Here is a 25,151-nt window from a genome sequence, read left to right on the forward strand (position 1 = left end):
CTTCCATTCCCCACCATCCAGACAGAGCTGAAGAAGCTTCTTGGAGGTGAAGCGAAGCGTCTTCAAAAGAAAAAAACAAGAAAGTCCAGTTGCCTCCTGAAAAAGCACTTTTGGGACAACCTCTACCCGGATGAATGAGAACCTTTTACAGACCTTTAGCTATACAATTTGGGCTGAAGACTCTTTGATTGATGTGGGAGTAGGAATAGATTTCCAGAGGAAAAAAATGCAGACTACAGGAACCATTTGCACCACTCAGGTGACCCTAAACACAGAACAAAACCTCCAAGTGGCCTCAATGACTCTCTAGAAGGATGCAAATGACCAGCTGTCTGCAAGGAGTATCAATCCTTCCATTCCCACCATCCTGTCAGAGCTGGAGAAGCTTCTTGGATAAGAAGCGAAACGCCTTCAAAGAAAAACACGGAAGCCCAGATGCTTCCTAAAAAAGCACCTTTGGGACAACCCTGTCCTGGATGGCTGAGAATCTCTACAGATTTCTCTCCCCTTGCAGGACTGAAGTGGAGTCGAGAGGCATGGTCAATGTGCCTTCCCTGACATAAGAGGCCCAATCCTGGGGAAAGACTCAGTTGCTTTAAAGAGTTGCCTTTTTTTTAGAATCAAATTCGAAATGTTCCACAGCTTTACTTTACAAACCATCATTGCTCCCTTGTTCCCAGAACTTTGCATGCAACTGAGGTGGGGGTGAAGAGAGAGAGAGAGAGAGAGAGAGAGAGAGAGGGAGGGAGGGAGGGAGGGAGGGAGGGAGAGAGAGAGAGAGAGAGAGAGAGAGAGAGAGAGAGAGAGAGAGAGAGAGAGGAGGAGGAGGAGGAGGAGGAGGAGGAGGAGGAGGAGGAGGAGGAGGAGGAGGAGGAGGAGGAGGAGGAAGAGGAAAATCACTCAAAGTCACATCTGTCTGACAGGCGCCCCTGCAGAGAAGGATTTATTAGTCGGAGCGGGGTGGAGAGTTAAGTAGAAACCCACAAATAGATCTAATTCTAGGAACCGACCCTTGCTTAATGATTAAAAGTAGAGTTTGTCATTTGGATGATTCAAGCCACTTCCTCTTAATCCCATGGAGAGCTGGCTGGCGTGCTTGGCATTCTTCCACCCAGCGCCTTATGGGAGGCTGAGCCATCACTGAACCCTTTTTTTTCTTTTTTGGAAAAGTTTATTATTTTTCTTACTCATGCATACATACATTTCACAAATATATATTTCTCATAAATATTATTAGCGTAATACATTATCCTGTAACATTTATAATTCCATTCTTCCCCTAAAGATACAGTAATCTATTCGAGATTGTTTTCCTGCCATCCCATACATCCATCTTACATTACAGCCATCACTGAATACTTAAAAAAAACTCAATTAACTTTAAAAAAATCTCAATTAACTGAAAAAAATCTCAGTTAAAAAAATATCAATTAACTTAAAAAAATCTCTATTAACTTAAAAAAATCTCAATTAAAAAAATCTCAATTAACTGAAAAAAATCTCTATTAACTTTAAAAAAAATCACAACTTTTTAAAAATCTCAATTAGCTTGAAAAAATCTCAATTAACTTGAAAAAGAATCTCAATACATTAAAAAAAAATCTCAATCAACTTTAAAGAAAAATCCAGTACTTAAATTAAAAAATGCATGCGATCCCTTTGACCCTCAACCCTGTTCAAAACTTACACCCCCAAACACACACAAAAACCTCTTAGTCGATGTCAATTAACTCAAACTTAATCTCAATTAACTTTTTAAAAATCTCAATTAACTTAAAAAAAAACTCTCAATTTTTTTTAATCCAGCACTTAAATTTTAAAAATGCATGCAATCCCTTTGACCTTCACCTTGTTCAAAACTCTCTCTCTCTCTCTCTTTCACACACACACACACACACACACACACACACACACACACACACACACAGCTGCTTTAGCTCACCTTTGAGTTCTTGCAAGCGCTCACCTTGGACGTTTCCACCCCAGGCTACCTCGCAGGGCTCCACGGGTGACTTGAGAGCAGCCGGACGCTTCGCGGGGAAGGAAAGCTGAGTTAGCAAAAACAGAGAGAGAGAGAGAGAGAGAGAGAGAGAGAGAGAGAGAGAGAGAGAGAGAGAAAGGCGATGCCCGCTTTCGATTCCTCCCCGTCTTACCCGGACGAAAAGAGGAGGAAAACTTCGGAGAGAAGCCAGACGGTGCCAGGAGGAGCCGAAAAACTTCAAAGCCTGCCCGCTCTCGCTTTTTTTTTCTTTGCACCCCCCCCCCGTTCCCCAAACTTTCCCTCGGATCCCACAGTCCTCTTCCGCGTCCGCCAGCAGCTCTCCGCTCCCCTCCGCCTCCGCTTCTTAGCTCGGGCTCCCTCCGGGCATCCCTGGCCGGACTCGGGCTGGGAAGCCAGCAGCGCTCTCCAAGCGAGGAAGCAGCGGCAGCAGCCGCGGCAGCCGCGGCGGCCCCGGCCCGAAAGAGGCTCCCGCAAGGCCGGCGGGCGCGGAGGGCAAGGCGGGCGCCTGTTGGCGAAGCGGGGCTGGGCAGAGGCCAGGGAACGGGCGCCGCATCAGCCGCCGCCGCCGCCGCCGCCTTCTGCCCACCCAGCCACCCCGCTTGGCTCGCCGTCCTTCTCCCGCTCGGCGCTCCGGCAGTTCCGGGGCGGTGGCGGACCAGGCTGCCCGCCCTCGAAGGAGGACGGCCGTCTCCGCCCCTGGGTAGAGGGAGGCGGGCGGGCTGGCCGGCGGAGGAGCGCCAAGGAGCCCACCCTCCGCCGCCTTGGGGCTCCCTCGCCAGATCCGCTCCCAGCGATGCTGGCCCGAACCTGCCTACCTGCCTGCCTGCCAGACGCGCCGGGTCCTTGGCCAGAGCCTGTTGCGCGCGTTCGGCACATGCGGAGGAAGCTCCGGGGCGGTCAGCGAGGTTCCCAAAAGCGGGGCTGAGACCGCCGCGATGCGATGGAAGGGAGTAGGATTAGGATGGGATGGAATAGGAAGGAATATAATGGGATGGAAAGGAATGAATAGAATAGAATAGAATAAGAGTAGAGTAGGAGTAGGAGTAGCAGCAGGAGTAGTAGAGTAGAATGGAATGGAATAGGAAAGAATGGAATGGAATGGAAAAGAAAAAATATAGAAGTAGGGTAGAATAGGATAGAATAAAGAGTAGAGTAGGAGTAGGAGTAGAGTAGAATGGAATAGGAAAAGAAAGAAAAGAAAATATAGGAGTAGGGTACAGTAGAGTAGAATAGAATAAGAGTGGAGAAGTAGAGTAGAATAGAATAAAGAGTGGAGTAACAGCAGGAGTAGGAGTAGAGTAGAATGGAATGGAATAGGAAAGAAAAAATATAGAATAGGAGTAGGGTAGAATAGGAGTGGAGGAGTAGAGTAGAATGGAATAGGAAAGAAAAGAAAATGTAGAATAGGATAGGAGTAGAGTACAATAGAGTAGAATAGAATAAGTGGAGTAGAATAGAATAGAATAGAATAGAATAAAGAGTAGAGTAGCAGCAGGAGTAGGAGTAGAGTAGAATGGAATGGAATAGGAAAGAATGGAATGGAATAGGAAAGAAAATATAGGATAGGAGTAGGGTACAATAGAGTAGAGTAGAATAGAATAAGAGTGGAGAAGTACAGTAGAGTAGAATAGAATAGAATAAAGAGTAGAGTAGCAGCAGGAGGAGTAGAGTAGAATGGAATGGAATAGAAAAGAAAATATAGAATGGGAGTAGGGTAGAGTAGAATAGAATAAGAGTGGAGAAGGAGTCGAGTAGAAGAGAACAAAACAGAAGTAGAATAACTTTATTGTCACTTTGAATGTATGCTAATAGGCATACATTAAAATGAAATTTTAATTCAATGAAATGGAAATTCTGGGCTTTAGTCCTGACAGCGATATCTGTGGTCTTGGGCTTTTTTTTCAGCAGGTTACGTGAACTGTCCAAGGAAAGTTAGTCCAGCGAGCTCATGGCTGCTTCTTCAGCTGCATCAAAGAGCTGTGGACCCTTCCCCAGGCCAGCTCCCCCCTCTCCTTTCCCCACAAATTCTCCATTCTGCTCCATCCTGGAATTGTACTCCGATGCCCACTTTCTCATTAAGGCAGTTCAATTCTTGGCCCTTTGCCAGAAGGAAGATGGGGCCGAGCAACAATCCCTGGCAACTATTTAGACTGGCCAACAGATGTGGCTTCTGGCTGGCAGAGGAACAACAGGAACAGCTGGCTTTCCGGGTGCCAGTCGCAGACTTTCCACAGACTGCATTGATAGTCTCTTTGCAGGGCTTCAGATGCCTTGCAAAGAACTTTTCCTCTTCTTGCCACAGTCGAGGTTCTCCAGTCTTCCCAGTGAGTCCCATACTGGAGCATTTTCATATTCCCACGATGGCTAAGCTGATGAATGCCAGTTCCGGGACTTCCACTTCAGGAGAGGCTCCGCTGTCCACGAGCATGGAGATGACTAAGGAAGTCAGCCATTTGGAGAAGCAAATTCCACTTCCAGCCCTGGACAACTGTAGATGTCAACGAGGCCCATCAAAAAACATATCTGTCTTATTCTGGTATTTCTTGCAGTATATATATATATATATATAAAAAGGTTCACCAACATTTTATATTTGTGTATCATTACTTTCCATTAAATGTAAAATCATAAAATATCTATCCAATATATATATATAAATACATCTTTATCATTGTATCTCATATATTCAACTACAATTATTATTTCTTCATTTTAAATAAAATATTCTAAATATCCCATTCATATATACACCAATAAAAATAACTTTCTATTGTCAAGACTCTTAAAACACAACCACAATCACTCCACGCCCAAGTGGAAATGTAGGATTAGTTCTTCTTTTCTTTTTCTAATGACTTGCATAGCGATGATTCTTTATACTATTTATGTTGTTTGTAATATTTGTCATGGATTGCACCAGCGAGGCTAAAACCAATTTCATTGTATACATGATGTACAATGACAATAAAGGCTATGCTATACTACAAATACTATATGCTGCAACAGTCTTGCAACCAGAACAAGTCAAGTGGGAAAGACGGAGACACGGAAAAAATACCCTTCCCGAAATAAACCATTATTTGGGGGAGGGTATTTTATCATGTCGCCATCTCCACCATTGGATGCGTTCTGGATGCAATGACTGTTCCTTCTCCATCACTCAGGGACAATACGTGTAGTAAAAGCCTCATTTGTGTGTTTTGTAGTAGTTGCTGGTTTACTGTTGATCCTACATCAAATTGGACCCCAAATCTGATGCTATGTAGATCAACTCTGGAATCCTTTTTAAGGGCTTGTGTAGTGATTTTCAATCCAAGCAGGTAGCACTTGTTTATCTTTGTATGTCCTTATGTGGGATCGCACTTCTGCCTTTCATCTTGTCAGTACTAACAATAAACCCACCTGGAACCCAAGAATCTACCTGAAAGGAAGACCCAGGCAGTCAGATGCCAACTCTTAAAACAATCTCCACTCAGGTCATTTTGTAGTCCAAACCCTTAGCATCACAAGGTGGCAGAGGTGCCACGAAGGGTATGAAATGCCCTCTTTTGGACAACACGATAGGCTGGAAGCTTTGGAAAGTTGGTTTATTCACTCAGGAAAAAAAAACCACTGTACAAATATTACAGGCAAGTTTCTTCTGCTGCAAAAAAGTATAAAAATAATCTTTTTATATGAATCAAAACCCATTTCTCTCCCTTCCACACACACCCCCAAAAACATTTCCTCCATGCATCCTTTGGGGGAATGTCACCTAAGGGGTCAGACGGGCGCAAGGAGGCGACAGCCAGGAGAAACAAAGCTTCAGCGGCTGAAGAGCAGGCCCAAACCACATACGATATAGGCAGGGAGGGGATGCAATGGAGGCAGGGAAGGAAGTCCTATGGCTCGCCCAGGATGACCACACAAGAGCTGGACAAACAGCTCAGAAATCCTGGAAGAGGAAACTGTGTCCTTTCAGGAGAGGTAAACAGGGGCTCCAGAGGCTTTTTTTTTTTTGAGAGAGACAGTCCTGTGCCTGGAGGCAGAGAAAGATGCTCCTAAGCTGGAGAGGTGAAAAATCTCTAGATCTATTTCCTATCCAGAAAAAGTCAAAAGTCGCTTTTGTGGATCCTTTAGAGCCCAGTGTTTTCAACTTGATAGCTTGAAGATTGGGGGGGGGACTTCAACTCCCAGAATTCCCCAGGCAATTGGGCTAGCTAGGGAATTCTGGAAGCGGAAGTCCGCCCAATAGCTGTCAAGGTTGAGATACTGGGGGTGGGGGGGCAGCGTTGCCTAGGTCTCCCTAATGACATTAGAAATATTCCCTGATTACAGGGGGAAGGGGAGGTCAGGATCAGGCCTGCCCGCTCACACGAAACTTTCCACAATTCTAAGCAGCACACTTCATTCATTCCCCATCAGAGATTTTCAGCCAGGTCCCTTATAAGGGCTGGGATGTGAGAGCGTGAGCTTTCCCCCTTCGGATCGAAACCCTTCCCGCCCTACCAGCCACATGGCAAGAGGTGGGCTTTCGCTCACTGGGACGGCGGCACCCGCGAAAGCCTGGGAATCGGGGAAGTGGCCTTCAGGTTTTGCACACACCGTAACCCCAAGGCCGACGGGCGTTGAAAAGGATATGGCTTTCAAGGGGGAAGATGTTGGGAAGTGCAGAGGGGAGGAAGGGGGAAGCGAGGGGCTGCTTCCACATCCCAAGGATCAGGAGAGGACCCTGATGGAGCGTATCGAAGAGAATGCAGGAAAGGGGTACGCCATGGTTGAGTTCCAAAGAGAAGTCGGACTGCATCAACAGGAGCGGCGGAGTCATGCCGCTAGCGTATCGCGAAGGGAAACCGCGTTCCCAGCGCATCCGGGAAAGCCCTATTCTAGCAGCTACGGAAGGAGGACACGCTCTCGAGGCTCACTTCGCTATGGGTGACTAAATCGCCTTCATCGGAGGCTCCCGATGGAGACATTTTGGGGTGGGTGGTTCTTGAGAGCCTCCCAATTAGCCCCCAGCCAGCTCATCCTTTGCTGAAGCAGCACAGCTGCAAACGGGGAGGCCAACGGGATGACGACAACCCCGGATGGGTGTGCAAGAGAGGACTTTGCGCTGAGCCACCTGCTTGAAGCCCCGGCTTGGTTTTCGCACGTCCTTTTTTACAAATCCTTTCTCACTTCTGACTCTTTGGAGGGAAAAGTGACTGTGCAAAACTGGCACCTTAAAAACATGCACACACACACACACGCACACGCACACACACACACGCACACCCTCTAAAGGGGAAAAGGGGCTTCGTGCTTTGTGTGAAGAGATGCCCCAGGAGGGTTACTTGAAACAGCACTTCTAAGCACATTAAAAAACAACAACCCAGAACCGATCCTGAGAGCAGCTGAGACGCTTGCATTCCATCATGCCGCAAGTAGACAATGCCTAGATTGAGAAGGCCCCGTTGTTTGAATTCTACGAACGAGCCAAAAAAAGGGAGGCCACGGGTGGCATTTCCCCCCAAAACCACCTGGCTACGATTCGGCTGTAATGTTGGTAACCAGAAAGGAAGGAAGGAAGGATTGCGGGGTGTGTGTGGATGGGGTGGATGCAAAGTGTCCCCAGCAGTGCAGGGATGCCAAAACAGGCTAGGGGGAGGGAGGGGGCAGACCCAAGGAAGCGCTTTTGCTGCTGGGCAAGGTTCAACAGCAAGGGCCTGGGAGGGAAGAAGGAGGCCCATCCAGGATCCATGGAAGGACAAGAAGTGGACTAAGATAAGCCAGGGAAGAAAAGGAAAGGGGAAAAAAAAGCTGGTGACGAGAGTCTCCTCCTCCTTGGTTTTTGGTGTAGACCAAAGCAGCTTTGTTTCACTCAAGCACTAGCAGACAAAAAAAAAAACCAAAATGAAGAGTTGGGGGGGGTTTCCCCCCCACACCAGTTCCCTCGAGACAGATTTCTTTCTTTTTAAAAAAAGGGGAGGGGGGAAAGAATCCGTATCCCAAAGTCCATCCATCCAGGCAGTCAAAGTCAGAGGTTGAGAATCGGGACGTCGAAAAGGTCGCACACCCCTTCGCTCTCGTCTAAGTTGTAGATGTAGTCGTGGTCTCCGGGAGGCGGGGAGAGGCGGAGTAAAGGAGCAAACACTGCCCGGGAGAGAAAAGGAGAAGTTTAGGAAGCCGGTGCCTCTTCCGACTCGGCAATCCCGAGCCCAATCTTCCTTAACCTCAGCCAACTTTTAAGATGACCGTTTCCCAGAATTCCCCAGCCAGCCGTTCTCAACTAAAACAATTCAGATATTTATCGTGTTTCCCTGAAAATAAGACCTCCCTGGATAATAAGCCCAATTTGGCTTCTGAGCACATGCGCTAAAATAAGCCCTCCCCTGAAAATATTGCAACACAGCAGCAGCCACAAAGTGACCACACTGTCAGCCCTTGGAACGCTGACACATGCTTGCCGCCTCCTTCACTTCAAAAATAATAAGACCTCCCCGAAAATAAGGCCAAGCGCTTAGTCTGGGGGTTCAAAAGAAAATAAGACCCTGTCTTATTTTCGGGGAAACACGGTACGGCTGTGTTCCCTAGTCTTCTCTGCTATCTGATGGGGCCTCCACTCTAAACCTGGGAGTTGGAAGAAATGCAGTCCTACCTTCAGATGACATCAGCTCTTCAAGCAACTCGGAATTCACGCACTCTATGGGAAGAAGAAGGAGAAGGAGAAGGAGAAGGAGAAGGGGAAGGGGAAGGGGAAGGGGAGGGAAGGAAGGAAGGAAGGAAGGAAGGAAGGAAGGAAGGAAGGAAGGAAGGAAGGAAGGAAGGAAGAAGAAGAAGAAGAAGAAGAAGAAGAAGAAGAAGAAGAAGAAGAAGAAGAAGAAGGCGTAAGACGTTTACGTGCATGAAAAATATCCCCCGTGCCCCAAGTTTGATTCCAGCCCAGATTCTTCTGTCTCATAATTCACTCCTCTCTTGACTACATAAGAGTAATTGGGCAGATTCTGCAAGCTCCTGCATGAGCAACATCAAAAGAATGCATTTTTAGCAGCTACTGCTTCCTTTCCCTGGGGATTTGGTCTACGCAGGTAACCAAATGAAATGTCCCTTCAGTAACAGGTTTAAATGTTTTACAATCTTTCGGCAGGTAAAAGTCTTCCTTACAAGCAGAAAACCAGCGCAAGAGACGCAAGCCAAGGAAAGTGCTTCCTTCTGTTGCTACTCTAGGAGGGAAGGGCCTGATTCAAGTTTGCTTAAAATAGCCTGACTTTTTTTTTTTTTGAACTTCCAAAAGAAAAAAGAAAAAAAAGGCAAAGCACGAACAAGGGTTTGCTACAGGGACACTAACAACGCACCTCTGGTTGGCTCAAACATTTCTGAAAGCTCTTTGGGAAATTCCAGTACTGGAAAAAGAAAACAAAAAAAGAACAAACGTTGCACATCTTAAAGACCAATGCAATTATTCTAGTGCAGGCCAGCTCTGTTTCCAATCTGAAATCCTTTGGGGCTGGCATTCCCCATCAGAATAAGGAGGGGAATTCTGGAATTCCAACGCATTCGGGAGCCCAGGTAGGAAAAAGGCCAAGGTACCATTCCAGAAACCGCAGTCTGCTAAGAGTTCTTGCTTATATGTCACTCGGAGATTTCCACTGTCTACCCCAGTGATTTCCCACCCAGCTTTACAACTTTAAGCTGTGTGGACATCGTCCCGGAATTCATGCTGGCTGGGGAATTCTGGGAGTTGAAATCCACACAGCTTAAGAGTGTGTCCTGGTTGGGAAACCCTGAATCTACATGGCTCGTTTCTCCTGGTTATTGATCACTTCCTCTTATCTCTGCTTAATTTTAGCAGAACGTCTTGAGGAAAGGAGCCAGTGAAGACTGTCAAGCACGCCCAATGACTTTGGAATGGAAAACAACCCATCGAAGTACGATGCAGGGGTCAGAGCCAAACCAACGCAGCCACAGGTTCTGTCTGTTTTGATCCATCGTAACCGCCCACCCGATAGCTGGAAACCCAGAGCACTTACTTTCTGTGGGGAAGGACTTGATTGGTTCAAAAGAGGTAAAGGAGCTGGGTAGGACAGAGCTGCTGTCCAGCAAGGCAGAGGATTGAAGAGGCTGCGTATCAAGGCCAGCCGGCGGGCTGGCCGGTACGGTCGAAGGGGTAAGCGACTCCAACTCCCCACTGCTTTTTGATTCTGCTGTCGAGGTGTCTGTCTCTGCAATGGGAAGAGGGTGGCGGAAAGATAAATTATTATTTAAACGCGTGCCACTCAATGGCCTATTGGGTAGGACGGATTCCACACAGCTGGGGAAAAGCAGCTGGCAAGCTCATAGCAACCGTCAGGAAAAGCACTTTAAGTTCAACCGATCAGAACAGAGCTGGAACCTAGGAAGTCTCCTAATCCAGGGGTCGCCAACCTTTCGGACTCGGGGACCACTAAGTTCATAATCTTGAATCCCGCAAACCACCAATATGATTTTTTTCAAAAGATAAATAGTATTTAGTGCAATATTAAAAAATGCAGATATTTTTTCTTTGGACCATCAAAATTTTCTTGCGGACCACCAGTGGCCCATGGACCACCAGTTGGTGACCGCTGTCCTAGTCCAGCCCCCTGCTCAAGCAGGAGACCCTATACCATTTCAGACAAGTGACTGTCCGGTCTCTCCTTAAAAACTTCCATTGATGGAGCACCCACAACTTCTGGAGGCCAGCTGTTCCACTGGTTAATTGTCCTCACTGTTAGGAAGTTTCTTCTTAATTCCAGGTCGCTCCTCTCCTTGGTTAGTTTCCATCCATTGTTTCTTGTCCTGCCCTCTGGGGCTTTGAAAAATAATTCTATTCTTTTCTTTCCTATTCTATTCTATTCTGAATTCTATTCTGTTCTCTATATTCTATTCTAATTATATTCTGAATTCTCTATATTCTATTCTAATTATATTATTTTCTTTCCCTATTCTTTTCTTTCCTATTCTATTCTATTCTCTATATTCTATTCTAATTCTATTCTTTCCTATTCTATTCTTTTCTTTCCTATTCGATTCTCTATATTCTATTCTATTCTATTTTTTTCTTTCCTATTCTATTCTCTATATTCTATTCTATTCTCTATATTCTATTCTATTCTTTTCTTTCCAATTCTATTCTTTTCTTTCCTATTCTCTATATTCTATTCTAATTCTATTCTTTCCTATTCTATTCTTTTCTTTCCTATTCGATTCTCTATATTCTATTCTATTCTATTTTTTTCTTTCCTATTCTATTCTCTATATTCTATTCTATTCTCTATATTCTATTCTATTCTTTTCTTTCCAATTCTATTCTTTTCTTTCCTATTCTCTATATTCTATTCTAATTCTATTCTTTCCTATTCTATTCTTTTCTTTCCTATTCGATTCTCTATATTCTATTCTATTCTATTTTTTTCTTTCCTATTCTATTCTCTATATTCTATTCTATTCTCTATATTCTATTCTATTCTTTTCTTTCCAATTCTATTCTTTTCTTTCCTATTCTCTATATTCTATTCTAATTCTATTCTTTCCTATTCTATTCTTTTCTTTCCTATTCGATTCTCTATATTCTATTCTATTCTATTTTTTTCTTTCCTATTCTATTCTCTATATTCTATTCTATTCTCTATATTCTATTCTATTCTTTTCTTTCCAATTCTATTCTTTTCTTTCCTATTCTCTATATTCTATTCTAATTCTATTCTTTTCTCTATATTCTATTCTAATTCTATTCTTTCCTATTCTATTCTTTTCTTTCCTATTCGATTCTCTATATTCTATTCTATTCTATTTTTTTCTTTCCTATTCTATTCTCTATATTCTATTCTATTCTCTATATTCTATTCTATTCTTTTCTTTCCAATTCTATTCTTTTCTTTCCTATTCTCTATATTCTATTCTAATTCTATTCTTTCCTATTCTATTCTTTTCTTTCCTATTCGATTCTCTATATTCTATTCTATTCTCTATATTCTATTCTAATTCTATTCTTTTCTTTCCAATTCTATTCTTTTCTTTCCTATTCTCTATATTCTATTCTAATTCTATTCTATTCTATTCTTTTCTTTCCTATTCTATTCTATTCTATTCACAGAGTTGGAAGGGACCTTATAGAGAAGATTCCATTATTTTGATAAAGTATCAACAACAAACTTTTTGCTCAATGTGCTTGTTTCCTGCTAAGGAAGGACATGCCATTATGTGATTTTTTTAAATCTCAGATTCTGGCTATAGCAGAGATTCAAATGAGGATGAAAGGTTATAACAGTGGAAAGGAAAACAGGGCAAGGTTCCTAAATTTGGTCCTTGATTTCATTGTGACTCTGTTTCTATAGAATTAACCTAATTTAACCATGATCAGCCTCATCTTCTGGAGGTGCCCTGGGAACCAAAGTTTCTGAGTCAGCCAATGTTAATAGCGTAGCTACCGGTCTGCACTTTAAAATGTGTGTTTAAACTTAACAAATTCTGTGCTTCCCACTCGTCCCTTTGAACAGCTCACCTGTCCCGGTGGCCGATTTGGGCACTGAGGATCTGTGGTCTTGCGTGCTGTTGGGTACAGATACAGGAGGGTGGGCACCACTGGGGAGAGAGGTCTCTTGGGACGGGGCAACGGATGCCTTCGTGGAGGGCGTGATTGGCTGGCACTGAATGAGGTCTTCAGGGGGAGGGACAGGAAGCACCACCGGAGGAGAGCTCCAGGCATCCTTGTTCACTAGAAGAACATCAATGGAAGCGTTGCTACTCTTCAGGTGGATCTGGTATTTCCTCTGGCCATTTAAGCCCTAGAGAGGAAGAAAAAGAGAGGCTGCATGGACACAAGTATATGAAGACAGTGTTGGTGCAAGGACATCATCTGGTGTCATCACGATCGGAGGAACATACAAGACTGAGAGGAAGCCATTGATGTCAGTATGGAATTCTTTCTCCAGGTGTTCTCCATATTCAGGTGACACCCCCCCAAACCTTCTCTGTCACCACAAAAGGAGAGGCCCCTCACAATTTGTTGAATCCCACATCCAGCAACATGCTCCATGGATGAAAGTAGCCTAGAGTGCCAAGCGGAATGGGTGTGTGTGTGTGTGTGTGTGTCAGCTTAACACAGTTCCAGACACCTTAGAGTAGGGGTCTGCAACCTTGGCAACTTTAAGACCTATGGACTTCATCTCCCAGAGTTCCTCAGCCAGCAAAGCTCTGGGAGTTGAAGTCCATAAGTCTTAAAAGTTGCCAAGGTTGCAGACCCCTGCTTAGAGCAGGCCGTTGTTTTAACTAGAGACCCTAGGAAATGTGAACATGTGACCTGCACAGAATTGTATTCACTAACACCCCTTAGGCCAGGGTAGACCAACTTTAAGATGCAAGGACTTCCGACTCCCATGCTTCTCCAGCCAGGGGAATTCTGGGAGTTGGAAGTCCAGGTCTCTTCATGTTGCTCTTGTTGGGAAATCTTGCCTCCCGGCCAAATACCGTATTTTTCGGAGTATAAGACGCACCAAGGTTTCGAAGAGGCAAATTTTTTAAAAAGGTTTTTGCACTCTGCAGACCCGGGCCCATTTTATTTTTTAAAGGCATGAATTAGGAGGCTTGTAGAATGCTCTTTGGGGGGGCAAAAATGAGCAAAAAATGGCCTATTTTTTGTAAAAACGGGGCCCGTTTTTGTCAAACAAATTGCATGCATAGCCTTTAGGAAGCTTATAGTGCTCTTGAGGGCTGGGGGGGGGACAAAATTGAGCAAAAAAAGGCCCGTTTTTCGCTCATTTCTGCCCTCTCCAGCCCCCAGGAGCACTCTGCAAGGATCCTAGAGGCTATGAACGGCCATTTTGGTGAAGGGGGCGGAGTTTCGGGAGGCCAAAAATGCTGTATTCAGTGTATAAGATGCACCCAGATTTTCAGCCTCTTTTTTGAGGGAAAAGGGTGCATCTTATACTCTGAAAAATACGGGGTATTTCTATCACAGCAATATTCCCTTGGGAGTAATCCTTCATGTGGATGGGATTACTGAGTCGCTTTCTTTTTCACTGCTGGTTTTTTTTTTCTTCTTCTTCTTCTTCTTCCTGGTCTCCGTTTTTCCCCTCTTAACTTTCTTGTCTTCCTTTTGCATCTTGATTCCCCGGGAAGCGTGCTAGATCAGACTGCTCTTGAATGTATCTAACTATCAACTGAGTGTTTCTGGAATGCCACGTTCGACTGGTAACTTTTTGCAGAGGGCTTCCTCCTCTTTATTTTTTGCTTGTAACCTGTCAAATATGTTTGGCTGCAAAAAGAATGATTGACTCTGTCATCTGCACCTCGGTCACGGTCTGGTTCGGTTCCGCAACCCAACAAGACAGACACAGATTTCAGAAGATAATTAGAACTGCAGAAAAAAAACATTGCAACTAACCTGCCTTCCATTGAGGATTTGTGTATTGCACGAGTCAAAAAGAGGGCTGTGAGAATATTTACAGACCCCTCACATGCTGGACACAAATTGTTTCAACTCCTACCCTTAACACAACACTATAGAGCACTGCACACCAAGACAACTAGACACAAGAACAGTTTTTTTCCCCAACGCCATCACTCTGCTAAACAAATAATTCCCTCAAAACTGTCAAACTATTCACTAAGTCTGCTCTGCATTACTGTTAATCTTCTCATCGTTCCTATCACTCATCTCCTCCCAGTTATGACTGTAACTTTGTTGCTTGTATCCTTACGATTTAGATGGTTTCCTAGTATAATTTGATTGCTTATTTGTACCCTATAGCTATCATTAAGTGTTGTACCTTATGATTTTTGAACAATGTATCTTGTCTTTTTATGTCCCTGCGGGGAGAGGGGGCGGTCTAGAAGTCTAATAAACTAAACTAAACTATGTGCACTGAGAGCATCTGCACCAAAGACAAATTCCTTGTGTGCCCAATCACACTTGGCCAATAAAGAATTCTATTCTATTTCTATTCTACCCTTGATCATCGGAGCTGACTTGAAGAGAGCTCTCTGCTAGCATCTTCAAACATCTACACCCACCTCGGGGACAGGAACTTCTAGCTGGGTTCCTGATGGGGCCCGGATGGCCAGCAGAGTGTCGCCTGTAACGAGAAACCAAAAGGCTGCATTCAGGAAACGGAGCCAAGCGGAGAGCAACACAAGATTGTGCATTGGTCAGTTCTTCCACGCCAGCTGGGCACAATGCTTTCGGTCCCTGATCGCCAGGAAGTTTCTCCCCATCTCCCACACTCCCAATTCTACCCAGAACACAAATCAAAGGTACGTTGATCCAGGGAAGGATCAGCTTCTTATGAAGATGTGGCAAGGGTGGGATTATATTAGGCAGGGATTTCAGGGATGAAGTGACGCGTCATTCTTACCTGGGAAGCACTTGCAAAGGTCCTCATCTGTCACATACGCTAATGTTCCTGAAGTTAAGGGAAAAACCAGCTGCCTCTGAAACTCTGCAAGATTATCTCCCCCACCCCCAATAGTTTTTTCTTCTTCTTCTTCTTTTTACGACCCTGTAATCCCCTTTTTGTCGGGGTGCAGTCAGGGCGACTGAATGGAGCTGAGCATTTACTGGCCGGATGCCCTTCCAGTGGCCTATGCAGAGTTCTCAACAGATATTTACTCTCTGTGCCTTGATAAAACATCGGTCGCTGCTGCCTAGGATTGAACTCACAACCTGGATTGTTGAAAAGGAGCAGTAGTTTCCTGCCATTCCAAGACACAAACAAACACAAACACACACAAACAAACATGTAGCATACACCCAAAAGTCTCAATCCTAGGAAAAAGGATATTAATTTGAAACATTATTATTTCACGTTATTAGGACAGCGGAATAAAAGAGCCTTTTCTAATTTGACGTTAGCTGTTTTTCTGTTATCCTGTGCAAATTAGGTTACCTGCCTAGAAACATTTCTATTAGAAATAGCTTGCATAAAAAAACTTGCCCTATACAAATTGGCATTATATATATATGCCAATTTATACATATATAGATATATATTTATATATATAAATAAATAAAATGGCTCCCTGTGTGTGTGTATGTTCTAGCATAATTCTGGAATGCCTTGAGCAATTTCAACCAAACTTGGTACACAGATGACCTACTCTTTGGAAAAAAATATTATGGGGTAAGATACCCCCACAACCCCTTGGAGTATGTGTTCTATTAAGATATAGCCTGTTGTGCCTTAAAATGACTTCTACTGTACTGCCTTAAAATGGCTTCTACTGTACAATGCAGTGGAGCTGCCATGGTAACAGCTTCACAGTACTCCACCAGGGGGCTCCCTCTGGTAAGGGGGAAAATCCAACATTAGAACATTACATTTGGTCTGGACATTTTCCTGTTATAAATAAATATCTGGGCAACGCCGGGTTATCGGCTAGTCAATGATATAAAGATGAGAGATGCTCTCACTCTGAGACTACAAACTCCAGAATTCCCAGCCAACATGACCGAATCCTGGGCACTGCCATCTCAAATATACGGGAGGAAGAACAGTAAAGTTAGGCCAGAGCAGAATCATCAGAAAGGACCTGCGTTTTAGCTTCAAAGAAACCCCAAAGCAGGAAGAATCAGAGTAGACTCCAAGGATATTCTTTGTTCTGTACATCGTCGGTGACATTTCTGATACTTTGCTGCACCCACATCTTTTGCTGTTCCAGCTCTCGTTCCCGATGCTCCAGATCCTCAATCTCTGCTTTCAACTCAATCAACTTGTGGGCAATTTCTCGGGTATTACAGCCAGGTCCCACGCCTCTGGCAAGAAAACAAGAGAAATCAAGGGATCAGCCTTTTCCACAGCGTATAAAGAATCCGATATCAGAGACAAATGGCCATTTTAATCACAGAAGGAAGCCTGCAGAAGGAAACCTTTCCAGGTTTTCTTTGCTTTAGTTCTATCTTTTCAAAGAGAATTCAGCGACACCTTTAATGCACCCAGGAGAGAACTCAAAGACCCTTTTTAAAGTTCTTCTTCTGCCTCATATTTTCCCTGAGTGGGTGGGGAAATCCGCTAGTAAAAGTCTCAAAAGTTCTCATACCTGGAAGATCTTTTTTTTTTCCCTCGGCCAATTTCCTCTTCCGCACCATTTTTTTAATAAGCGTCAAATTTCCTAAATTAGGTTTGGGTCATGACCAAATCGATTTGTGACCAAAGTTATGGAGCGAATTATGTTCGTGACCAGAGGTTCTACTGTGGTGTGTGTGTGTGTGTGTAATTTTTTGCTGATAAATAAATGAAGGGAGACTAGTATAGATCTATTTCAAGCTATTTAGCTCTCATCAGCTAGCCATACCCTTACTGGGATTCAAACTTGGGCTATTTTACATGTTATGTACTTATAATAACCTCTAAGCCACAAGCTCTCCTCCCTTATCAACTGAGCCAGGGGAATGATTAGATGTTTTGTCAAGGCACTTGGTATGCCCAAATATGGGAGGGAGCATACTACCCTGAAATAAAAATCCCATATTTGGGCATACCAGGTACCGTGTGTGTGTGTGTATGTATGTATGTATGTATGTATGTTATCTACAGTCGCTCAGTAGAGCAACTGATAAAGTTCTTCCAAAACTAGCTTCAGGGAAAAATACACACACACCAGCTGTCTCAAAGGTGCTTTTTCAAAAGGCAACTAGACTTTCTTTGTTTTTTATTTGAAGACGTTTCACTTCTCATCCAAGCAGCTTTTCCAGTTCTGACTGACTGAATAGAGTCAGAACTGAAGAAGCTCCTTGGATGAGAAGTGAAACGTCTTCCTCAAGGAAAAACCAAAGTCCAGTTGCCTTTGGAACAACCACCTTTGAGACAACCACGACTGGGATGCCTGAGAACTGAGAAACTTCACAGACACCCGGCAGCTGTTCAGAGAAATTGTCCTGATTCACCCGTCTGGCTGGTTAACGATAGATGCAATTGCAGACCCCCCCCCAATGGAAGTTAGTGTCAGGGCTTCTGTATCCCCCTACTCACTTCCACTGAATACTGTTCTTCGACTTCTTCTCGATTAGCCCGATGCCCTCAAGGACGTTTGTAATATCATAAATACGTCTCTTTTGCCGCACTGCCAGAGTATCTGCTGCCTGCAAAGGCGAACCAATAAAAAAGAGGTCAGTTCAAAGATGCCATAGTGTAAAAATAATAATAATAATAATAATAATAATAATAATAATAATAATAATAATAATAATAATAATAATAAACTCATCACCAAATCTAACACTGTAGAAAGCGGCTGCAATGACCGTAAAACAGAGCACCTCATGCAAAAATTAACTCTTGTTCAGATTAGGCTAATGTGCTTACTGCTTCGTCAATTCATCAACAATGGTTGCCAATCAAGAATGGCTCACAATCTTGTTTCTTGGGCCTTCTCTTTCTTTGTTTGTTTGCATTCCATTTTAATTTGCTTCCTGCATCATCAATACAATACAATACAATACAATAGTAGAGTTGGAAGGGACCTTGGAGGTCTTCTAGTCCAACCCCCTGCCTAGGCAGGAACCCTATACCGTTTCAGACAAATGGCTATCCAACATCTTCTTAAAGACTTCCAGTGTTGGGGCATTCACAACTTTTGGAGGCAAGCTGTTCCACTGATTAATTGTTCTAACTGTCAGGAAGTTTCTCCTCAGTTCTAAGTTGCTTCTCTCCTTGATTAGTTTCCACCCATTGCTTCTTGTTCTTCCCTCAGGTGCCTTGGAGAATAGCTTGACTCCTTCTTCTTTGTGGCAACCCCTGAGATATTGGAACAATGCTGTCATGTCTCCCCTAGTCTTTCTTTTCATTAAACTAGACATACCCAGTTCCTGCAACCGTTCTTCATATCATCATTTAACGACCCCATAATCCCTTGCAGAGTGGAGTCTGGGCAACTGAATGGGGCGTTTACTGGCCAGATGCCCTTCCTGTCGCCAACGCAGAGTTATGTTCAGCAGATATATTCTCATTGTGCCCAGAGAGAGAGCAATATCTGCCTCTACCTAGGATCGAACCCACAGGCTCCTGATTGTGAGGTGAGAGCGCCACCTCTAGGCCACTGCATCCCCTCTGCTTTTGTTTCCTGCCTGCTGCTGCAAATTTATTTCATTATTTGACATGGTTAAATCATTTCTCTTTCATTTTGCCTAGGTATATAGATAAATACTGAAATGGCAGTGCTGTGCCAGTGAACTTTGACCCATTTTTTTTAAATTTTCCTGCAATACATTAGATGAAAGCATCATCCTGAACATGGCTATTCACAGCACATTTTTTTCAATTGAACAAGAATGACCCACAGATAAATACACACGTATAGGATGTATGCATTTTTATGACGCCGAAGAATTGTTTTCACTGCAGAAGAAGTAACAGTCTTACTCTTTGGATTTGACAAAGCCTGTCCATACTTCCTTAAAGGTAGATCCCACTGAATGTAGGTGAGCTTACTTCTAAATCAGGGCTATCCAAACTTGGGAACTTTGAGACTTGTGGACTTCAACTCCCAGAATTCCCCAGCCAGCTGGCTGGGGAATTCTGGGAGTTGAAGTCCACAAGTCTCAAAGTTCCCAAGTTTGGACACCTCTATTCTAAATAAACACACCTCGGATTGTACTGCCATGATATTTATAAATGCTGTAGCAATACTTCCAATCACCGCTTCCTTTTGGAATAAATACAGATAGTCCTAACTGACTTACAAGAGTTACACACTTTGAAGTTACAACAGCACTGAAAAAAAGTGACTTATGAGCATTTTTCACACGTCTATCCATTGCCACATCCCCGTGGTCATGATCGAAATTCAAATGCTTGGCAACTGGTTCGTACTTGTGACGGTTACAAAAAAGGAGGTTTACAACCTTCTTACAAGCAAAGTGGGTGGTGGTGGTGGGGAGACCCAGATTCATTTAACAACCGTGTCATTAACTGAAGAACTGCAGTGACTGGTTGTCAATGGAGCAAAATTCACTTCACCGTCTCACTTAGCAAAGGAAATGTTGGGCTCCATTGCGATTGTGTAACCGATTTGGTTGTATTTATTTTGTACGACGACAATAAAGACTATATACTATGATCCTAAGTCGAGAACTATCCATTCTGTGTAGGAACCACGGGTTAATGCTGTTAATTTATGCAACAGAGGACTATACAGCTGCAGCCCTCCAGATGTTGCTCAACATTAACTCTTGAGACCCAACCCGCATGGCCAACGGGGAAGGATGCTCGGAGTCGCCCTTATTTCCCATCTATGATTCACATGGGGATTCACTGATACTTCACCCATGCTCGGTTAAACCTCAGATGTGGTTCACAGCACCAAAAGCAACTTCCTGCCCGGGACTTTGCTCTAGGTTTCTTAGGTATGGGGGAAACCCTGCTGCGCCTTGCTACCAACTGTCCTTAGTTTCAAGAAGTTTGGGACTCTTCCCTCCCCCCCGCCAATAAAATCTAAAATCTTCTGCAGAAATCTAAATCCTCCCAAGCACACCTAAGAAAGAACTGCACGGGACACCAAAGCCGTTGCAAAGACATCATCCCCTTCTTCACCACCACCGTGAATCGCTTCTACCTGCATGTCGGCAGAACGCGGGCAGATTCGCTCCTGCCCAGCCGCCACACAAAACGCAGCCGCTTCCGTGAGGTCGTGCCTTTGTAAGCACGCAGGTAGCGGAAGGGAGGTGGGGGAGAAAAAGGGAAGAAAGGGCTCCCACCAGCTGGCAGGATGGAGGGAAAGAAAGGACAAAGAGCTGAACGCCATCCCCCCACCCCCGTTGCCCTGCTGATGCTGGGTGAGAGAAAGAAAGAAGGAAGGAAGGAAGGAAGGAAGGATGAAGGAAAGAGATGGGAAGGAAAGAAAGAAGGAAGGAAGGAGGGAGGGAGGGAGGGAAGGATAGATAGATAGATAGAGTGCAAGCCAGAAGGAAGGAAGGAAGGAGATGGGAAGGAAGGAAAGTATGAAGGAGGGAGGGAAGGAGAGATAGATAGATAGATAGATAGATAGATAGATAGATAGATAGATAGATAGATAGATAAATAGATAACCAGACAGATAAGAGATTAGAAAGATAGATACAGAGATGATAGAAAGATTAGATAGATAGATAGATAGATAGATAGATAGATAGATAGATAGATAGATAGATAGATAGATAGATAGATATAGGATGCAAGCCGGAAGGAAGGAAGGAAGGAAGGAAGGAAGGAAGGAAGGAAGGAAGGAGGGAAGGAAGGAAGGAAGGAAGCTCATCGGAGGGAGAGATGGGGTGGAAGAGGTATCGTTTCCCCCCGCCACCAGAGGTATCGTTTCCCCCCCCCCACAACACCAAGGACTGAGTCATGCTCAAACAGAAGCCGTGTGTCAATGTGACCAAATAGGGAGCATGTGCAGGGGCCGCACACACGTGCAACACACAAGAAAGCCACACACATGCAGGGCAAAGGATGCTCCTTTGCTCCCTCGCCCAGCTTTGCAACCCCCTAGCACCCCAGGTGGCAGCCTCTTTTCCCCAGGCTCGGCCGCAGATGGGTGTTGTAGTCCTCGCCTTGCAGCTGGTGGAAGGAGAGAAGACCACCAGCGAAAAAAACCCCAGACCCACATGGGGGGGGGGGGAGAGACAGACAGAGTCCCCCTCCTTGGAAGCTGAAGCTGCCCAAACCTCTCCTGACCGGGGAAGGCATTGAGAGCGCTGCCAGCCCCCCACCCCCGCGGCTACATGCAGATGGGCTTTGTAGTCCACACACACCTGCAAACCTGCGGGCCGGCTGACTCTCCCCGAGAAGGGGGAAATGGGGAAGGTCTTGTGCATCCCCAGGCGGGGATCCTGCCCTTTCCCTCCTCTCCCCCCAGCCCCCACCCCCACGCAGGCGGATGGGCTTTGTAGTCCACGCACACACCTGCAAACCTGCGGGCAGGCTGCCTCTCCTCGGGGAGGGGGAGATGGGTGGGTGTCTTGTGCTTCTCCAGGAGAGGGTCCTGCCCTCGCCCCCCTCTCACCACCACCCCCAAGCCCCCGAGCCGACCCCCGGCTCACCAGCTTCAAGTCGAGCACGCCGTCCTTGGCCTCCTGCAGCAGCGAGACGAACTTGGTGGTGAGCAGCCCCAAGCTCTTCTCGTGCCGGCTGGGTGCGCCGCCCGGCGGCTGCGGTCCGGACTCCGCCATCCGGACGGCTCACACCTGCCGCCGGTGTGCTGCGGATCCCAGCGCTCACTCCGCCGCGGCCCCCCCCCCTCCACTCCGCCGCTGCCGCCGCTTCCGGCCGCCGCGGGGCATGACGGGAGGGGGAGGAGCCAAGGCGCTCCGTCTTGAAAGAAAGGGCGGGGCCTCGCCGGCCCGCCTTCCCGCCCTCTTCTCCAAGCTCCGCCCTCCCCCTCCAGCCGGCTTTTCTTGGTTGGTTTTCTTGCGCGGCATTCCGCCGGCAGAGATGGCTGGTGGATGCTCTCTGGGTGTAGCGACGCCTACTGGCCAGGAGACGAACAGACACGGTGGAGCCCTCCCTTCATTGCAAATTCTTCTCTCTCTTTTTTTTTACAATGCCAACTTCAGCTTTATGGAAAACGTGCTGCAGTGTTTTCTTTACACCAAAGGGGATTGCATTTCTGTATTAAAAAAATAATAAATTATGTGTCTCAAAAAGTGTTTTCCATATCCTCTCCAACCGATTCTTATTTATTGGTTTGTTCGTTTGTTTGTTTACTTAGTTTGTCACCCATGTACAAGATAACAGGAATAAGAATAAACATGAATAAGAACACAGGAAATGGGGGCAAATCAATGGGGACATTAGGACAGGGACGGAAGGCACTCTGGTGCACTTATGCATGCCCCAACATTAACATATAATTATTTATTAACATATTCTTCATTAACATATAATCTTCATTATATGTTATTATATGTTATATTAATATATGTTATGTATTATATATTATTATATGATTAATTCATTCTTCATTAACATATAATCAAAACATAACATAACCTCTTTGCAAATTCTTGATCGCGGAGAAGAGAGCGGCTGGCTGCTGGCAAAGTTCCCATCATCCCCAGCCAGCGCAGTTGCTTTGCATTATAGCTCTCATCACACACACAACACACACACACACCGGACTGGCCTAGCTGGCAAGGCTATGTGGACTGCAAAAGCTTGAAAAAAATAAAATAATAATACGATTAATACAAAAAAAACCAATAAACAGTAACAGGGTTGGAAGGGACCTTGGAGGTCATCTAGTCCAATCCCCTGCTCACGCAGGAGACCTGTACTAGAGATTCGAACCGCCGAACTGCCGACCTTTCTGATCGACAAGCTCAGCGTCTTAGCCACTGAGGTACAATTAATTAAAAAAACAATAATAGTTGTAAATAAAACAACAAATACAAAAAAATAAATAAAAATAAAGCAATAATGTAGTGGTAACGATATATAGAGCCCAGAAGTTCTAGTCCTACTTTAAGCACAAAGCCAGCTCGGTGACCTTGAGACGGTCATGCCTGCTCAACCTCTGCAAATTCCCTCCCTTTTTATCAGGACACCAGATATGCAACCCCATGCATTCTATTACGATATAAGTCAAAAAGCTTTTTTTTCTCAGAATAATTTAATCAACCCGAATTGATAAAGTTCCAAAACAGAACCACACGATATGTGAATAATCTCAGGGAAACCTCTTCTACATAGGGATACCTCTGTTATTTTCCAGACCATTCTTATATTTCTGTTTCCCACCCTGAAATGCAATCCCAATAATTAGTTTGTGAATTGTTATGCCTTAGAACAGGGGTATCAAACTCAAGGCCTGGGGCCCGGATCTGACCCCCGGGGTACTTAGATCTGGCCCGTGAGGTCACCCTGAAAATAGCGAAGGACCCGTCCGGGGTGCCTCTACCAGCGAAAACAGAGCTCAGAAGGGCTGGCAGAGGGATGCAGGAGGCTTGGGAACCTGTTTTTGCTGGCAGGGCACTCGAGTGACATCGAGCTGGTCATGCCCACCCTGGCCTCACCCACCCCAGCCCTGTAAGATCAAACACAACCCCGCTGCAGTCCTCAATGAAATGAAGTTTGACACACACACACACACGCCTTAAGAGTTATCTGGGAATTAGGTTTCAGACGGCAACTGAATTGCACTGCTATCTAGTCAGATAATCAGACTTCCGTGGCTTGGAACTATTGATCTTCAAGTCATCCGGAAGCAGCTAATGTCTGAGAACATTGATAGTTGAAAAACATGCATACTAACAGGGTGTGGATGTGTGTGGGTGTGTGGGAGAGAGAAAAAGAAAGGAAGGGAAGAGGGGAGAGAGGGAGAAAAAGAGAGAGAGAGAGAGAGAGAAAGAGAGAGGGGGGAGAGTAAAAGAGAGACGGAGGGAGGGAGAGAAAGAGAGACAGAGAGAGAGAGTGAAAGGGGGAAAGAGAGGGATGGGGGAGAGAGAAAGAGAGAGGGAGAACAAATTTCTGCGGATAGCTGAAAATACAAAACTCCCAAGAGTGTTCTCTGCTGTGATGCAAATACCTTCAGGGAACAAGATATTGGATTTGTAAGATATTGCTATGTTTTAGAAATGTCTTTGGGAATTATTATTCCTATGTACGGTAATAGTTGCACATAAAGTATCACCTCTTTGCCAGTTAATTTTTGCAGCCTTGGTGTTATATAGACTCTGGGAACAAATATATTGGAAAGCACTCTGCTTCCAGGAAAATGTGCTTATTCCTGAAAAAGTAGGCATATATGGGATGTTTCTACATTGGACTAAACTTGGCAGCGTAATCGACCACTCTACCCTTTTAACTGACGAATGCTGTGACATGTTAAAATCTTTGGTTTAGAATTTACTGTGACTGAGGATCCCCAGGGGACTTTTTAGAAAAGAACATGAATAAATTTTTATCAAGAATGGATAGAAGGAAACCAACATGGTTTTCAGGAGCAGATCATGATTCCGTCTGAGAAGAAATAAGCATATTTGGTAATAAAGCACATGGGACACATACCCCATGATTTGATAAAACGGGACAAAATTTACATGTCTATGGAGATTCTCAGTCATCCAGGCCATAATTGCCTCAATGGTGTTTTTTTCAAAAAGGCAACTGGAACTGTTTTTTTCCTGAAGGAAGAACAAGAAAAAATTGCACTTCTCATCCAAGAAGCTGAGTGGAATGGAATGGAATATAATGGAATAGAAGTG

At 44.7% G+C, this 25,151-nt stretch overlaps 2 protein-coding genes across 5 annotated transcripts in view; both read right to left on the reverse strand.

The window, feature by feature from the left end:
• The window catches only part of ELMO3 (engulfment and cell motility 3), a 28,653-nt gene extending 26,022 nt beyond the window's left edge, over positions 1–2,631 (reverse strand). The window contains exons 1-2 of one of the 3 annotated variants that reach the window (XM_081963434.1): positions 2,154–2,631; positions 1,967–2,030 (exon numbers count right to left, since the gene is read on the reverse strand). The gene's annotated coding sequence lies outside the window, so the exon portion shown is untranslated. Of the gene's footprint in view, positions 1–1,942; positions 2,031–2,153 lie in introns of all 3 variants that reach the window. The other 2 variants (XM_081963433.1, XM_081963435.1) reach the window with 2 other exon arrangements.
• A 2,944-nt stretch (positions 2,632–5,575) lies between these two features.
• E2F4 (E2F transcription factor 4) lies at positions 5,576–22,238 on the reverse strand. 2 transcript variants are annotated; one of them, XM_081963582.1, is made up of 10 exons: positions 21,990–22,238; positions 17,947–18,056; positions 16,567–16,730; positions 15,334–15,375; positions 14,993–15,054; positions 12,483–12,765; positions 9,991–10,182; positions 9,316–9,363; positions 8,619–8,663; positions 5,576–8,113 (listed from the first exon to the last, which is right to left on the reverse strand). In XM_081963582.1, exons 1-10 carry the CDS (start codon positions 22,116–22,118, stop codon positions 7,998–8,000), a joined length of 1,191 nt encoding a protein of 396 aa, XP_081819708.1. In that variant the 5' UTR covers positions 22,119–22,238; the 3' UTR covers positions 5,576–7,997. The 2 variants fall into 2 exon arrangements, with proteins under 2 accessions (XP_081819708.1, XP_081819709.1); XM_081963583.1 differs by lacking the exon at positions 9,316–9,363 and having other exon boundaries at positions 21,990–22,237.
• Positions 22,239–25,151: the final 2,913 nt, after the last annotated feature.

Source organism: Natrix helvetica (assembly GCF_964273705.1).
Source record: "Natrix helvetica genome assembly, chromosome: 10".
Taxonomy (NCBI): domain Eukaryota; kingdom Metazoa; phylum Chordata; class Lepidosauria; order Squamata; family Natricidae; genus Natrix; species Natrix helvetica.